The sequence below is a fragment of the Anopheles darlingi genome, chromosome 3 (genome assembly GCF_943734745.1).
Source record: "Anopheles darlingi chromosome 3, idAnoDarlMG_H_01, whole genome shotgun sequence".
In the NCBI taxonomy this organism is placed as follows: domain Eukaryota; kingdom Metazoa; phylum Arthropoda; class Insecta; order Diptera; family Culicidae; genus Anopheles; species Anopheles darlingi.
Genome location: NC_064875.1, coordinates 3,394,179 through 3,411,384, shown reverse-complemented (window position 1 = coordinate 3,411,384; position 17,206 = coordinate 3,394,179). Strand labels below are relative to the sequence as shown.

General features: G+C 45.5%; 1 protein-coding gene across 1 annotated transcript; it reads right to left on the bottom strand.

The window, feature by feature from the left end:
* Positions 1-38: 38 nt before the first annotated feature.
* On the bottom strand, positions 39-4,364 carry LOC125953333 (transferrin-like). The gene is made up of 4 exons (XM_049682826.1): positions 4,127-4,364; positions 2,186-2,701; positions 1,283-2,107; positions 39-1,214 (listed from the first exon to the last, which is right to left on the bottom strand). The coding sequence occupies exons 1-4, from the start codon at positions 4,200-4,202 to the stop codon at positions 316-318; spliced, it is 2,316 nt and encodes a 771-aa protein (XP_049538783.1). The 5' UTR covers positions 4,203-4,364; the 3' UTR covers positions 39-315.
* Between the last annotated feature and the right edge of the window lie 12,842 nt (positions 4,365-17,206).

Below are 17,206 nucleotides of genomic sequence, written 5' to 3'. Positions count from 1 at the left end.
TTTTACAATGAAAATGATTCTGATTAATGTTTATTAATTTTATAATTCTGTTTAATTTTCTTCTCGATTTCTTTTATTATCATGCGGTTTCGTTAAATACTTACGACAGTTTCTAGCTAATCTGCTTCATGAAAAATATAAGATGCATTAGTTTGGGAATCTTTTGGAATCAAGACAGCAAACCTTTATTGAGGTATCTTATGGAGTGGAAATGTATTACGGCAGGATTGCTCTTAATGTAATGATCGTCTTATAAAATGGATTCCTTTCAATTGACGATCAAGCGACTTGGTGTATCAGTTGAGCCAGCTGATCCTATAGCCGCCAGGCGATGATACCGGCGAGCAGAATGGTAAGAAGAACGTTAACCGTCATGATGGCGGCCCGTCCACCAGTACCGCCCGGTGCGAGCGTCGTCGATGGGGCCGCATTCTGACAGTCCTCGATGTTCTCGAATAGTCGGATATAATTCTGTACCGCGGTACCGAGCTCGGCGTGCTGGGGCGACACTAGACCGAGGGCCGAGTCTTCAAATAGCAGATCCTTCACTCCACCGAAGATGTTGTACATCCGGAAATCGGGATCGTTCTGCAGGTACTGATCGAGCGAACTGAGTGCGTGGATAACGTTGTCCGTCTTTTCCCACTGGCGGCGCACCACAATCTCTCCATCGACGATCGTCGTGAGGAAGCATTCCTCGTCCACCGTGAATCCGGTGTTGGCAGCTAGTGAACCGTTGCGGCACAGCACCCGATAGTCACTCGCGTTCATACCGAGGAAGCGGGCATGATCGGCCAAGTTTTGCGCTTCGATCACTGCCACATCGCCGGCCTCCTGGAGGCAGCGCAACGCACCGCGCGTCCCATAGTACCGGTTCGAGTCACTGGCCGCACAGGGCAGATTAGGATCGTTTGCAATACCAGCATCCACTCGGGGGCGCAGTCCCGAATCGATACCATCAACCGGTGGTTCCTCGGGATGTTCTGCACTACCTTCGATCTCATCTGCCGAAACAGCGTACATTACGGGCCTCTCGGCATATTTGCACAGATCACACAATTTCTCCGAGCTCTCGCCATGCGGATCGTGTAAATCGTCCCGCGATCCTGGTGCACACGATTCGTCAAAGAAGTCACTCATCAGCCGGCCATAATCACACTCGTTGCGATCGAATATACCTCGCGAGCGTCCAACGTTTACGAAAGCAACCGAAGCTGTAGAGAGAATTTGGCATTACGATCATAGGGCGGAAGATAGCGTTTAACTAAGGGAAGATACGAACCGATTCCACCAAACTCCGGGAAGCAAGCCTTTGAGTTGCGCAACCTCTCGAACCTGTCGTGCTCTTTACCCTCATGAACGAGCACTACCACCCGGGAGTACTTCTCCTTGTCCGTCTCCTGGTACAGTGCGGCAGCCAGGTTGGACTGGCGTGCCAGAAAACCGTAATTGGAATCAATACCGGCAAAGTCCGCCCGCTGACCGGCAATCTCACGCAGACAGGCGATCCGGTTCGTGGTTGGATTGTTGCATTCGAGATGAGGCACGACTCCGGCCGTAAGGGCAGCCTTCGCCAGCACATCACACTTGTCCTTTTCTTCCAGCGAGGTGGTGCACCAGCGAGCAGTGGTACCGCAAAAGTCCGACGCGATCGGCAGTGGTCGGTGTGGTCGCACATAATCAACCGGAGCCTGAATTGAGCTCACCGGGGCCAATCGCTCCGTGTTGTGGCGTGTCAATATCTGAATGATGGCTTCTTCCCACGGCGAAGGACTGAAATCATTGCTGCGCATCCATCCATCCACACGCGTCGATATCTGGACTGCCTTGGCAGAGGTAGAGATAATGGTACCCCATGGTTGCATTACCCAGGCACAGACCGGACCATCGATTGGTCGCAGTGAACCATCGGGGCAGAGGAAGGAGTAATCGTTCTTCATTGCGGTACGGCTTTCGAAGAAATGTTGAATCTCCTGTACGGAGGCGTACACGACATCCGCATCACGCTCCAGGCACTGAAGTGCTGCTTGATGGCTACCGATGGAACCATCGTACGAACAGAAGGTCTGATTCGGGCACAGCGAGCACAGGCTAGCATACTTATCCTCTGGAAATGAAGGGAAAATAAGGGATATGAAAAAATAAAAATTCCCCCCAAAACATGCGACTCAATTAGGACACTTACTAAGTCGTGCATCTTCCTTGGGTATCTGCGACCAGAGTCCGGGACGGCAGGAAGCACCGAAGAAGTTCGCCAACCCGGCCGTCTCGATCTCGGTGGCGGTGTGTAGTCCTTCCTCGCAGGTTGCCGGTACGACGAGCCGTTCGAAGTGCTTCAGTACTCGCTCGGTCCAGCGTTGCGTACGAGTGTACTGAAAGCCCGGATGGCAGTACCGGAGTCCTCGCAGTCCATCCAACCCTCCCGTATGGCGACTGCGGACAACGACCGCCGACTGGAAGTCCAACAATTCACGTGCACGTTCCGCGCTGCGTATCTCCTTGATGACGGTCAAACCTTCCCATCCTAAACTGGCCACTAGCAGGGTGCTTTCCGCGCTAAATACACCGAAATCGGCCGTCCCGTTGCGGATACGTTGCGCGCACTCGACACTATCCTGTACCGGTACGCAGATGACATCGGATTGACCGCGCTGCAGCTGTTCACACTCGGAGATATACCGTGAAAGGGCACACACGCGTTCTAGTAGAAAGAGAGAGAGAAACGGAGAGACACCGAAGCGTAGATCGCGGCCATTACTAACGGTATCCGAGTGTCCGAACCGAACGAACGTTAAACGAACGTTTGGTCTAGTGTTATCTTATCTCCGGCAAGGAAGTTACGCAAGGAGGACTGAACTCGTGCTTCACTACATTCCGTCACCTCAGCTTCGATTCTAAACTGCCGAGGGATATACCCGAGATGCACGGCCCAGCCTACGCCTTGACTGTCTCGCTATCGATCGACAACGACGACGCCGTGGATAGTCGAGGGCAGATATTCGCCACCACTTATTTTTAGACGCCGCATTAGGGCGGGTTATCGAAGTATATTTTTTTGGAGAAGGAGACCAGACCCACACGCACCCATGGGGACGGCGTTGATTGCTTTGGCGCGAAGTACACTGAATTGTTTGTTTGGCTTATCATCATCGATAGCGCTGGCGATAAGGTGGGCAAACCGCGAAACCAGCAGCAGCAACAGTGACTCTAGCACGAGCCGCAGTTTGTCTCGAGTTTTTAACATGTAGAAGGGATTTGCAATCGATGCTATCGTGCCTGATCGGTCCGTGCGAGCTATACAGCTACATTTAGAGTCTCAATCTAGACCACAACTAGAAGCTTACGCCAGCATACGGTATGAGTAATCTGAGAAATATGAGTAATGATTCGTACAACGTGTTTTTTTGTCAATGGGGGATACAGAACTCAATTTACCAGATTACGTCACCTGGCATGACCAAGTACCATGAATGTTCTGGAAAGCGTTTCGTCGTGCTGCTTCAAACTGTTGAAGCGTTAATGGAAGCTACCATTCTTCCAATAACACACGGAATTGTGCTGTTCAGGCTTATGACGTCAGAATTAGGTAGTACCTCGCTATCGTTGTCCTTCAAACACGGATTACTCTCAAGTGCACCTACCGGCATGAGATCATCTGACCAGCCGCGCCGGAGGAAGCTCCAAATGCTGTACTAGATAAAGCATATCTTTCTCGATAGCGCTGGCGACAGCTCGCTCCACGCTGATGGATGGTAGTACGTCAGATGTTTGTACAAAATAAAAACCGTCCAGATACAGAATTACTGCAAACCATTAAGGTTAGTCAAGAGTTAGTCGTCGAAATTGTCACTCTCTGCAGTATCTAACCTTCACGTAGGTTTACTGTGAGCCGGTCTGTAAGGTTACATTACACACGCACATTCACAATACACTGCGGACGTTTGCTCAGCGTGCTGTCTGAGTTGTAAAAGTGCCTGCCGAAAGTCTGTGATAAGCTTACGGACAGAGGGAACATAGATACTTGGGACATAGATTGCTGTTAACCAGAAGTTCCACTGGAAGCTACTACTTGCTAATATGTAATTCGGTTGACTCTTTTGAAATCCTGTTTTTGCAAAACGTTTACCTTGGTTTTGGCCAATTGCTGTACCAGTAAGGGCAGCAATTGCCAGTAATATTGTAAATGCACACACTCTTGCCATCTTTTTAATGGATGGCTGTTGCCCGTGCGACAGAACGAAGGATAATTTCACTGTTCACTCAAATAATGAGATTTCCAATCACTCTAACCACCAACAACCGTTCAAAGCCACATAGCCGTGAGGCTAATGCAAGGGAACACACGACGCTTCCGTTGTGAGCCGATGTCCGCAACTGATTAGGCACCTGGAGTTGGAGCATGGACGCGCCCAACGTTCCCGCCTATCCGTTATCATATCCCTACAAAAAGAATCATACGCACACTGGCGCGAAGAGCTGCTAGCTGATAAGATAAGTCTGGGGCGGGTTCGCATAAAACTGTCACGATGGATCTCTCCACGATGGAATTATTCCTTTTTTTAGACCGATAAACGCTATCAAACGAGAGGTAAGCGACGATTCATTCGCTCTCGATGCATCCGCTGCGAGTGTGCGGCGTGTGAATCAGATCCAAAAACGTAGTCTACTATACAAGGCATCACCGGCAATTACTAAGAAATCGTGTTTAATAGGCTGTTGATGGTTACGCTGTTCGCGTGTCACCAACGAAAGGGGGATGGTGCAATTTACCGTTGCGCCGAAGTTACTCACGCACGGGCAAACATACGGGGAGCGTCCTCTACTTCCGGCCTCGGTATCGATGGCTTTTGAGAACGATTCCGCGCCCAAACGTCAACAAGTCGAGTGTATGGCGTTGTTTGCTTTACTTTGATGTTCGATAAAAAAGATACAAATGAGGAGATTGCTTCTCCTGGAACTTATTAAACCAGAAGTAAGCGGAGAAGCGAGGATCTAGACACAAAAAAACTCGCATGAAATATGTATGAAATAATTTATTTCTTTTAAGTAATTAGCAATGCTTCCCTTGGACATACTGGAATACAAGGAAACATAACAAGGAATAAGTTAGATTACCCGGAAATAACATTATTACTACACGACAGGGTTTAGTTTATGCTATTTAATTTTCATTGTTAATTTGCTATTGATAAACGATACTTACCACCATACAACACCCTTTTTTAAACCTGTAGTTTTCCTATGCAGTTATCCAATAAACGATTATTTAAAAAAAGAAAACATCAAACTCTTCAGTATTTTTTGTTCCTTATAGATTACTGTTAAAAATACTGATATTAATTACTACCTTATTTCAAAAAATTAAAGCTTACCAAATATTTAAAACTACAGAAAAATAACACATCGAAAGCTGAAATTATAAAGTGTTCAATTATTTAATTGGTTCTGTTATTTCGTATGTTGCAATGATTGTAGCCTACTGATTCGTGTAGGCAATATTCTCGACCAAACCAAAACGCAACAGAAGGTTGGCCATCACTGCAACCGAGCGCGCACATGGCACTTATCGTCCCCGATTTCTTTCGTTCCGCGTCTACATTCGCATCACACTACCCGGTGCCAATCCGTACCACTTGGCCGATTTGTTTACTAAAGTAACCAACCGTTTGCCAACGACCGGCGAACCTTACCACGGTGACGTCACGTTCGGAGTGAACGGCGCATGCACCAAGTTTTCCCGCGCGTTTTCACCGCTTTCGGTTTTTCATTGAGAAACCCGACTAGGTGCTAGAGCATGGGTTCGAGCAAGCAGGCAGGACATCACAAGGACCAGCGCACCGGACCGCTCTACCCACTCTTTGGCCGCCTGTAGTCGTCGGTTAGGCGGTTAGTAAACACAGCAAATGGTGCCAAGTGTCGCGCTCAGTAGCCAACGAACCGGGTACAGCATCGGTTGGTGCTTTCTGTGGTGCTCCCGAAACCGACGGCAGCAAGTGTCGTTCGACATTTATCACACTTGTTCGCGTTTGTGTAACGCTAGTAACGGTTACAGGTGGGCCGTCGTTGTCGCGATCAGGTTCTATAAGTATGCGATTAGCTGTAATTTAGTGAAATCCTTTGAAATTTGCAAAAGTGATTTAGTTAATTTTTGCTTCGTCGACTTTCGCTTCACGTGTCGGCAGTGGTTGTGTGTGCGCAGCTCGGGCGTTAAACGTCTCAGGCTACGTTAATCTGCATTTCGTTATGTTAATTCCGTGTGCAAACAACGCGTTAACAGTAACCTGTACTGCCTGAGCATCGAGACTGTGGGTAAACATTCTATGCAAAGATATTTTTACGTCGTTGGTGATTTTTTTGAATATTTAGATAGTGAGTAAAATGCGCTTTGCTGGTGATTGTAAAAACTTTCATGATTTATTATTTTTGAGAAAAAGTATCACGCTGCTGCCATCATTTTCCATTGATGTCTCGCTCGCTGATTGATCGACGGCATGTAGCTCAATAGTCAATGTTGCAGGAAACACTTCGTCGCACCGCCTAACACTCCCTTTTAGTCAGCCAGCGGTAGCGGTTCCTAGAGAAGATAGTGCTAAGTGCTAAATCTAAATTTAAGTTCACACTCGACGCACAAGCTACTCGTGCTCACAGTATCTGTTCGATAAAAATCGATAACGCCTGCTCGATCGATGATTTACCCCGCCGGGTACGGTTTTCCGCTCTCATCAAATCGTTGTTTACCGACCGGTTTCCGTCCGTCTATGCAAGTGTCCGTTTCCGCAGGATGAGGCGGTTTAAAGAATAACAAAAAATGGAAAACCTTAGAGTTACAAGTGTGTGCGGTTTTGCCAGTAAACAGATTATGGATAGACCGGGCAAAAAGTGTTCTCCAGTGTTTTTTTTTCACGCAAGTTATTTCTTCCTTTTTGCTTCACTTTGCAGCAGCTGCATCATCATGATGGTGCGGGGCCTGGCGATGTGCTAATTGCAATGTGTAGCAGACGCACCGAGTCTGAGGATTAATAAATTGCTAAAAATAACTCCATCGTGTTCTTGGAGGCTTGCAAATCGGAAGTGCCAAGTGGCAGGTTACCTGCTTTCGACATTTTCTGTTACCGAAAAAAAGGAAAGCAAGCTCTCTAAGGAGAGAGTTTTTTGTCGGTTAACGGTGCAAACGGTGTGAATACGGATTGTGTGTATCCAACAGATTTGTGCTTTCTCGAAAAAAAAGCGGTGTTCCGCCTCCCACAATGCGGTGCAATGGATCCGCGATCAACGCCACCAACTGATAGCACTGCCGGTAAGTAAGGAAACTGATCCGTTTGTTTCATCATCCGTGCGTTTCGCGTTTTTCCTCGAAAATAATACGCCAACACGCCTAATGGTAGCAGCTTCATTTATGAACAAGTGAAGCCGATAAACTCGCAAACCCGGAGTGTATGAGTACTGTTGAGGTGTGCTGTTGTGGATGTTGTGTAAAGAAAATTCATTAAAAGTTGAACATAATCCCCCACTCGTACTGGGTGCAGCCATCCTAACGAGTGGTCTGCTGTCTGCTCCAGCAGTGAAGACGCATTCCAGAACGGATTGTGGGTTTCAAGTGTGTTAGAGCGGAATTCGAAGAAACGTTATACCTAGCTTCTTCGTGAAATGCTAATTTGTTGTTGGCAGTTCGGACTTGCACGTTACTGGCAGCAACATTTGGATGTGAATGATAGGTAACACCCTGGGCGGGGGCAGTATAAAACCACACAACAACGCACCAACTCGTCAGTATTGTTTATCTGCGGAAAATCCGGACGAACAATACGCCCCTGTGTCTTAATTTTAAAAGTTATTTTCAAAAGAAGATCGGCGTGCGGGACCCATGGCCAATCACATCACACACACGCGCGCGCGAGATTGCCATGATCTGCCGTGACGAGCTGACAGCTGGAAAGACAATTCTTCGAGGACAAACCTAGTATCTGTTTGGCGCACACTAAACAAACAAAGCGGCGAGAATATCCCACCTCTGCAAACCCCACATTTCGGTCGCTCACATGTGCTAACGATTAACGCGGATTGTTGCTATCGAGAAACCACGGTACTTATGGTACTTTCACACATTCATCTCCTAATGGCGACCGCGTAATGCGTGCAAGAGAAAAAACGCTCGTCCACGCGGTCTCGGGCAATGGCTTCATCACAAGATCGCTTCTAACGCGACACAAACTCGTTGTCACTCGTTATTACTGGCCACATTGCCATACTATTTATAGCGCTTTGCCCCATCGCCCATCTCATCTTTGGCGTACAACAGCGTAGGCAATAAAATAAGGAAACTTTTGGTGAATGAAGCGCTCGAACGTGACACGGCGCTAGCACTCCAGCCCACTCCACCTTCGAGCGGTATTGCGAGTGACAAATGGGTCGTCCTACCTTGGTTTCGTTATCCTTCACCGGAATGGCCTCGCGTAAAGGAATATCTGAAGCATTCCGGGCGTGTTTATGCTTTGACATTCCGTGCCTCTGCCCATTTGCTTTGGTGATCACGTTTTGCATTCTTGAAAAATGCTCGCATGTTTCAGGGCGCTGCTCTCGACAGGGTGGATGCTAAGCGAACCGTTTTACTCCTTCATAATGGCCATTCTGCAACTGTGATGCTATGTCGATGGCATCTAGAATTGCCTCAAATTAATCTTAATGTAATCGGTTTTTGATTTGATCTTGCTTTATGGGACTTTTGGCGTACTTCCTATTGTTTGCAGTTGGATTACGATTAGCGAGTGAACCGATTCTTCGAAAAACACTCCCTGGACACAAATGAGGACAACTTAGATAGGTGGTTGCATAGGGGACTTGGCTAAAAGATCCCTCTTTCTCTCGCCAGAAGTCCAGAAGTAATTGGTACCCAAATTTCCCACGAAAATTGGCTGTGCAAAGCATTTTCATATTCCGGGAAACGATAAGATGAACCCTTCTGGTGTGTAAACGAAACATTATCCCTTGCTAATCCATGTTGACCTTGACCGTAGTGGCTTAAAGTGTATGTTTTCGGTAGAGAATGGCCATATGGGCATTTTATCGCCGACCACTCGAATTGTTGCTGACTTCCGGTAGAAAAGATAATAAATGAAGGGTCATACCGCACAACAAACAGATCAACAGACACCGTCCCGTACTTGAAAGTGTGTGTTTCGTGGATTTTTGTTTGTTTTTTTGTTATATCCTGATCTGAAGTAGTGCTGACATTCATGGTTCAATCATTACCGTACAGACAGACGAGTGTCACCGTTTTATGCATCATCAATCAAGAACATCGAGCTATATCTATCAAGCTGCCATAATTATTCGCTTGTTATGCTGTTGATAATGGTTTGTCATGCGGTACATCAGCAAGACCTTCCAGTTTAAAGCTGTAACAATCTCGACTGGAGTCGTAATCAACATAACTGTCAGTGCATGTGAATTGATTATGCCAAATGTCCATTGATTATGTGCGGGTTATCGACATAATTAACAACGCGAATGCCACAGCATTGAACCGTGAGATGAAAAGGAAGGGAGCAATGAATTGATGATTGATTAAGCGCATCACTACCTTTTTTGTCCGAGCATCACTATTCCGTCTGCGTTATTAATCAAGCAATTCATTACATTACCACCATCATCCGATGATGGTCGCCTTGTTCTGCGGAGATAGATGATATAGCGTTTTAATTAAAGAGAAATACGCAACTATTTCTTATGTTGCAGTGCGCTGTTCGTCCTGTGTTCAGTGTGTACAATACTCTTACTCTCTTCTACACATCACACTAAGACCACATTTTTTATGTTGAAAGTCACTTTCCCCGGATTTCACGGGCAATGTTTACGACTTCTTCAATCTCAGAGGCAGTACATCGTTGCCGGCTTTGGGATTTCCCCTCCTAACGCAGCGATTCGATCAAGAGTATCGCGAAGGATGATGATGATGATGATGATGATGATGGTGCGGCGAAAAGATACTGATCCCTGGGCCATTTGGAATTGATTTCTTCTCGGAACCCTTGTTGCAACTTATGTTTCTTGCAGCGGTGAACTCAAGCTTGCACCTCTTGGCGCTAGTGCAAAGAACTAAGAACCTAAGCCAAAGCGAGGAACACACACGTTCACACACAATACTGTGTGAGTTTGGCACACTCAAATAAACACTCAGCATAAAGCGAGGCATTGCTTATGCCCAAAGCCCTCCGGGTCCAAGGACGCAATCGCAAGAGGCATAAAACGCCTTGATTGACACGGGACTACGGACTCTCTACTAAATCAAGTTATATTATATCGGTCTAAGCCTTTGATCCGAGAATAGGGTTAAGTTAAGGGATAAGGGCAAAGAAATATGACCAAATGCTGTTAGACCGTTTATAGATTCCCGGTACTACCTTGGGGAATTCATGCGAAAGGTTGATAATCTGTTTTCGTCACAAATTATGTTCATTAGTTTCTAGTTTGATTTGTTAAAATCATTTATTTCTCACTTGAAATGTATCGTTTGGTGGTTTGGAATGACGCATTTACTTCAAAAGATTTCCAAGAAAAATCAAATCAACTTCTAGTTAAACCTCCACTGAAGCAACGAAAGACTTCAGATTCATGGAACAGTAAAAAAGGAAAAATAAAAACAGAGAAGATTATGTTTATCGAAATGGATCATAAACTTGGCATAGCAGGGTGTGGGACTACAGCCGTGCTCCCTATGTTCATACATACGGTATGCAAATGTTGCTACTAGTGTAACATCGTGAAGACGAGCAGCCAGTGAAGCGAACGCTTCATAATTTAGATAAATGAGAAAGCATCTCATCATGCTAAGTGATGATCTGCCTTGTGTGCAGACTTGATAGCTGAACTTTGCCTTGGGAATGTTGTCAAATATGATAGCAACGATTGACTCATCGTGAAAGTGAACATTCTTAAAGCTTTTGAAAATACAAAATTAAAATCAAAATGCTTCATCGTTTAATGTCATGTGTATCGAGCTTCAATTTTAATTTTCATGAACGCCATGTTTATAGAACCGATGTGATGTATCTATTTTTAGATATCGTTTGAAGTTGACAAGATGGTTCGAATACCAAAATCGAGAAGATGTGGGAGTAGGCTTTCGACTGAAGTAATATGTTGACATTCATTTGGAAGTCACAGCAAATAGCAATTGGAATTCCTAGTCTCTCCTTAGAATCATTGCATTGGCTTTTCATTTCAGTTTAATTACATGTTAAATTGGAACGGCCTTTTTTTAAAATGGTTTGTTGCACACCGTTCGCTTATTTATTGGCGAATGGACACATTTTCGGTGCAAAGATGTAAAAGTTTGTTTAATCCGTCAATTGCAAAACTCACCGAAATAAAATATCTGTTTTCCATATTTCAAATTTGAATACAATTGTAGCTGTAACTCGATGCGATTTTCAGACTCTAAGAATGGTCATCTAAATTCATAAAATAAACTTGTTAAACAAATCATTGGCTCTTGGCAATAATGGTAATGAACTTAACATTGTCCTCCGTTGGGAGAAACATGAAAAGCCCCTTAAAAGCCGCTCTGGAAGCTGCCGTTCGGTTCATTATGTGATGGGTTGAACTGAGCGACACTGAAAGTAGCCACTCATCGTAGCATGAAGTGGAGTGGAATACTTAATTGGAAAGCATTAATCGTTAATTAAAATGAAGGCCTATCGAGTATTTTGGGAAAGGATTGAATGGTGATTGAATTTGTAAAGACGATATACGCAACTTTGGGGTCGCCCTTCTGAAACTCTCCTCTTAAAGGGACGAATACTAGAAGAGAAGTGTTTCAGTTTTCCAGTGCGCCAGATCGATAGCCGTCAGCACAGCGAACTGACGGAGGTCCCGATTTGAAAGGTGTCATTTTATTCGCGCTTCGTCGCGTTCTTGCAATCGTTTTTGAAATGGGTGCACGGTCGAGGTCATGGCGCCGGAAAGGATCGCATTGTATTCACGCGCGAAAACTCACCGGGGAACCGCACCGCTTAGTGGCACAATGGACGGACAGAGGATTTGGCGGAATTTAACGAACATTTTCGCGGCAGAGAACCACAAAGGCTACTGACTAACCATGCTGGCTAGCGTGTACTTAATGCAGGGCGCGTTAAGCGCATTAACGAACGGGCAGTTCGGTATCTGGTCGGCCATTGTTAGATGGAATTCCAACCGCGCTTTCATCCGTTGCGAATGATCGGAACAAAATGGTAAAGCAGCAATTCTGGGAAGGACAGTTTTGTTCTCCCAAAATAGATGGAAAAAACCTTTTCCGTTGGGACTATTTTTTGGTGTGCGGTGACACGAAACAAACATTGAAATTGTGATCAAACAGATGAGCCAGGAAGGAATACAAAAAAAAAAATCAACTATCAGCGTGGGTAGAACAATGAAAGTGCTCAATTGGTAATATTTTAACTCTTCGTGGAAATGACATGTTTTTTTTTTAACGAAGTACCATCAGAACAACGTTGAGTTGGATAATTGTTTTTAATTGTTTCGTCGAGTGCTCGGGACGCTTCGATGCGTCTGAAATGCCATTTAATTAGCTGACAGGGAATTTTTAAATCAAGAAAATCGTCAATAGTTGGACGCTTTGGGATAATTTTGCAAAATTGGCAAGAAGGGTTTTTCAAAATTGGCCAATATTTGACAGAGCAAGCATTAACCATTGATCCGAAAAATTCGTTTTCGCCATTTATTGTTACTTTGGATAGCAGGAAACACTCGGTGATGTTTGGGGTTTTCGAGTGACAAAGTGGTACACATGTTTACATACATAAAAGACAGGATTACATCGATTAAGTGGTTTTAAATAAGTGCCTTCTCCAATCCACTTTCAACCGTTATTCCCAGCGTTGCCAACCAGTTATAAGTGGTTGATAAATGCGGGCTAAGCTATCATCCTATTCCATCCAAGTATCCGTTGTGGGTTTGGCAAGCCTTTTATCTGTTGACCGAGTGTGTTGGCTCGCAGGACGCACACTGCCACCGGTAGTACCAGCAAGTTGAACCAGGGGATTCAGGACCTGGAATCCAGATGGCTCGCTTAACCGAATGTAACGCAATTATTTATGGCGTACCCCTTTGGTATGCGTGGTGGGGGATAATGTCGACACAAACCACCACCTTACATTTTACGAACCTCCTCCATGCCCAGAGAGCCTCTATAGTTTCTTGCGAGATTTATTTTCACTGTTTTAAACCGATTACGAGTACCGAGTGTATTGGTAATGAAGTCGTTATGAGGTGGATTTTAATAGGTAGCAGATCATAAACTTGGCTCCAGATCCCGCTTCCACCGTGAGTCGTGGTGTGCTTATAATTGATTCTCCATCGCCCGTACTGGAAGCAATAAAATTGATGGATTATAAAAGGCAACAGCTACGTAATGGTGCAAGGAGTAGTATGATGGGTCGCTTTACTCTTTATCGGTTATTAGCCGGCTAATCGTTTGGGTTCGTTGGCGATGGTCCAGCAATCTTCCTCCAGGGTAGCGACCCTTCGCGATTGATGAAACAAATTTTCCATTAGTTAACTTTCGCTTTATGAGTCCCAGCTACTGATCACTGGTCAGTGACCGTAGAGGAAGCATAACGTCTGGTATCGGTTGGGCAAGCAAGTAAAAAACGGAACCGATCGTGTAAACATTAACAACCCGATATGATTGATCTCCCATCTCGTATCCTCCAGGATTCGAAGGTCGAAGGACAGCGCAAAATTCAAACGATAGCACCCTGGCACCGGTAGCAGGAGGTTCTAAAATTACAATCCTAGATGAAACCGCTCTTGGCTAGGTAGATAAATAATTACCATGGCCGAGCGCGAGGGAAATCAATTTCTTGCGGAATCAATAAGGAAAACAAATCATAAATCATAAAATCCACACCGGGCCGGGTACGGCGGAAGGCAATTCATATTTTTCTGCTTCCGATTGGATTCTGAAAACCAGGACTAGGGTTTGGCGTATCTGCTGTGCCAGCACATGCAGCCGAACCGGTCCGTAGAGTGCGTCGTTGATAGATTGTGGGTAATTTATCTCGAGATCACCTGAAAGAGGTAACGCCGTGAGCGAATACAAGGGCGACCAGAAGGAAAGCTTGCAGCCGCAGCAAAACAGATTGCCCATGCGGATCGATTGCGATATCGGAGTTGTCGTCTGTAATCCGGACGCAAACAACACTTCAATCCGCTTGGCCAATTCCAATTCCGACTCACAGGGATTTTCATTCTGTGGTTCGGTTCACTCGAAAGGGATCGATTTTGTGGGCTGATGATGGTCGTGCTAGTGCTCTTCGGAAAACTGAAGGATGTGTATGAAGATTGAAAGGCTTGTTCATTCGATCAATTCATTTCGTTTAGTTGGTAGGTGGAGCCAACGAAGCGAATGGCAATGCAAGTGGATCTCGAATCAATTGTGGAACCGTAAGCAAACATTCTGATTGCTGGCTCTCGTCAACTGTACTGGATGACTTGGAATAATTTGGACCACCGAGAGCACCGACCACCGATTGTGCGGTAATGTAGCTAAATGAAGTGATACTCGGTATAGCAAGTGTTTTCGCGCCTACCTGCACTCGACATTTGATGGCTCGATGAAGGCACTTCAGCTAACTAGTACTTCACGTGGCATAAATTTGAATAACGTTACATGTGTTACAAGTGCGGGACAACAGCACGGGTTCACGATGCTCCAGTTTATAGAGCCCTACGAATTGACTGTCGCTGTTAGCTAATAAAAATGCTAATCCTTTTCTCAGAACCCCCCCAGCTATTATGACCAATCGTTGGTGGACCCATCTGTGTGTTCCCATTGTTTGGTTAAACAAAAGTCCTTCGCTGCGGGGGAATAGCCGGGATTCACAGAACTACCGCGGTATCAGGATTTACCCGAGGGCCCTGGAACCATGTGACAAGGAGTACGGTGGTGTAACGTGTGCCGCCTTGCTATCTTGGGCAATGCTTGGTATCGGGTTGCAAGTCTTGCCAGACCATTGGATTAGCTGTTGTCGAAGCGCAAATCATCGCTCCCGATTAATATGTTGCAGGGGTGGAGGGATGGGGAAGGTACCTGGGAAGAAGCTTTTGGGGATTGCGGATTTGCCGGACAGAATGTTACCGGAAAAGGAATGTTTCCACGAGAAAATAGCGCGTAAACAGAGACTATTGCAGCAAAGTCCCGCCGGCAAAAGGATCTTATATAGGCCAATGATACCACGGAGGTGCGTTGCTTATATGGTTGGTACTGATCGAGAAGGGGTTCTGTTTGCTCTATTATGATATGTTTGCTTCCGCGTACAGAAACCTGAGATGGACCTACCGTTTATAGGTCAGCCAACAGGAAGCGATTCTCCGGATTTGGTCACTGCTTATGACTCGTACTCTTGCTCGTGTTAGTAGATGGGATTTGGAACCGACGAGCAGTATTCTTTTGGACGATAACATATCCGATGTATCCGTACGAACGCTGCGCGTGAGCAGAATCCATTCGAGCACCGCAATACTCGAAGCAAACGTGTCGCTAATGGAGGTGAAAAATATGGCTATAATTTACGCTGATTACAGGGGTTGAACCTTACTTTTTTTAAGCTCTTGGTTCATTACCTTGGTGCGTGCTAATTGCTATTTGATTATGCAATCGCCATCCGTTCCAATAAGGATCAAAGTGACGATTCAAAATGAGTTTCAATTGCTCGTGCGGCTAGTGTTAGCCCAGCGGGTGATTTTTCATTTTGCGGACAATGTTCAGAGTTCAGAAATTTAACAAAAAAGCTAAATACACATGTACGCTGAGAGGTAATGGACGTAGCATTGTGCTAGCGGCAATTCATTAGTGCTGATATTTAAATTGCGCTAGTGTAATTACACGGGTGCATCCGAGTGCACCTGAAAAGGGAATTCATTAAAAATTAACTAAACCTCAATCCGACTGTTGACATGAGCTTCGATACCGCAACGTTGATTATTGATAAGAAATTCAACAAACAACATCAAATCTTATCACATCTTGGGTCTCATGCTCGGCAACTTCAATAGAAGGCATGACAAACTAGCCGAGCAAATAAAGGGGCTGAAAGGTAGAGGCAAAAATTACGAAAGACAAAACACGAACTTCTTGGTGTGCACACGTGCTCGGTGTGATTCCTTTGAACAATTGACGCCATTAGGATCAATCACAAGCGACGTCAATCCGTCAAGCCACTACCAACACTGTCATTAAAGGGAAACACGGTTGGGAAGGTGTAGCGCGTATGTTTGACGCGCTCACTCGCTGGATTGTTGACGTTTCCGCGTGACGGTCAGATCGGAGTGGAATGTTGAGAAAACAAGATCAACACACACACACACACACACACACACACACACAAGCGTTGGTGTACAACCAGACATAGCCTGTTCGGTTTACTCCTCCCTTATGTACACGAATGTATTTTAACCGAGCTACCTATCTGCATGTAAACAACGATCATGTTCCGCCATCATTAGTTTTGTCTTTCAGCTCGCTACACTCCACTCTACCGGGGCCTCCAACTGTCCAATGAGTTCACGTTTTGAAGACGACGACGGTCTTTCGTCGTTCAGCACCAGGTTCAAGAGTTGATGGATCCGCTGACTGATACATTGCGCTGACAGACGCCATCAGAGATGGCTTGGGTGTGTTTACCTTTTGTACGGTTTTACGGTCGAGGTGTAAATGCTTCTTGTAAACAACGGGGTCCCACGAACCACGATAGTATTGTTGTAACCGCGTAGTAAACGCACGCGACGCTACCACCGGAACCACACAACGTGTCTGTCAATTTCGGTTGACCAAGCAAACACAGTAGCTCGTGCGTTATGGTTGGAATGTGTGAAGTGGCGTGGCCTGAACATAAATAGTAAAAAATAAATTATTAAGCCTTAACCTAGGCACCAGCACCAGTTCAATAGCGCGATTAAACTGTTGCAATCATTCAAAACGTTTCGAATTCTCACGACTCCGATTGCGGCTCTGTGGTAACACCCTGCTCCAGGGTGCACCGCAGTTTATTTGCACCGTTTCCGGATGATCATTTGACCCATTTCGCCCGTAAAACGTAATAACGCTTCACGCACAAATGGACGCCTGATAGCTAATGGCCATTGCACAGCCATTAGCAGGCTTAACACAACTCATTTAGTCGCTTCGCTACAAGCCAAGCATTCT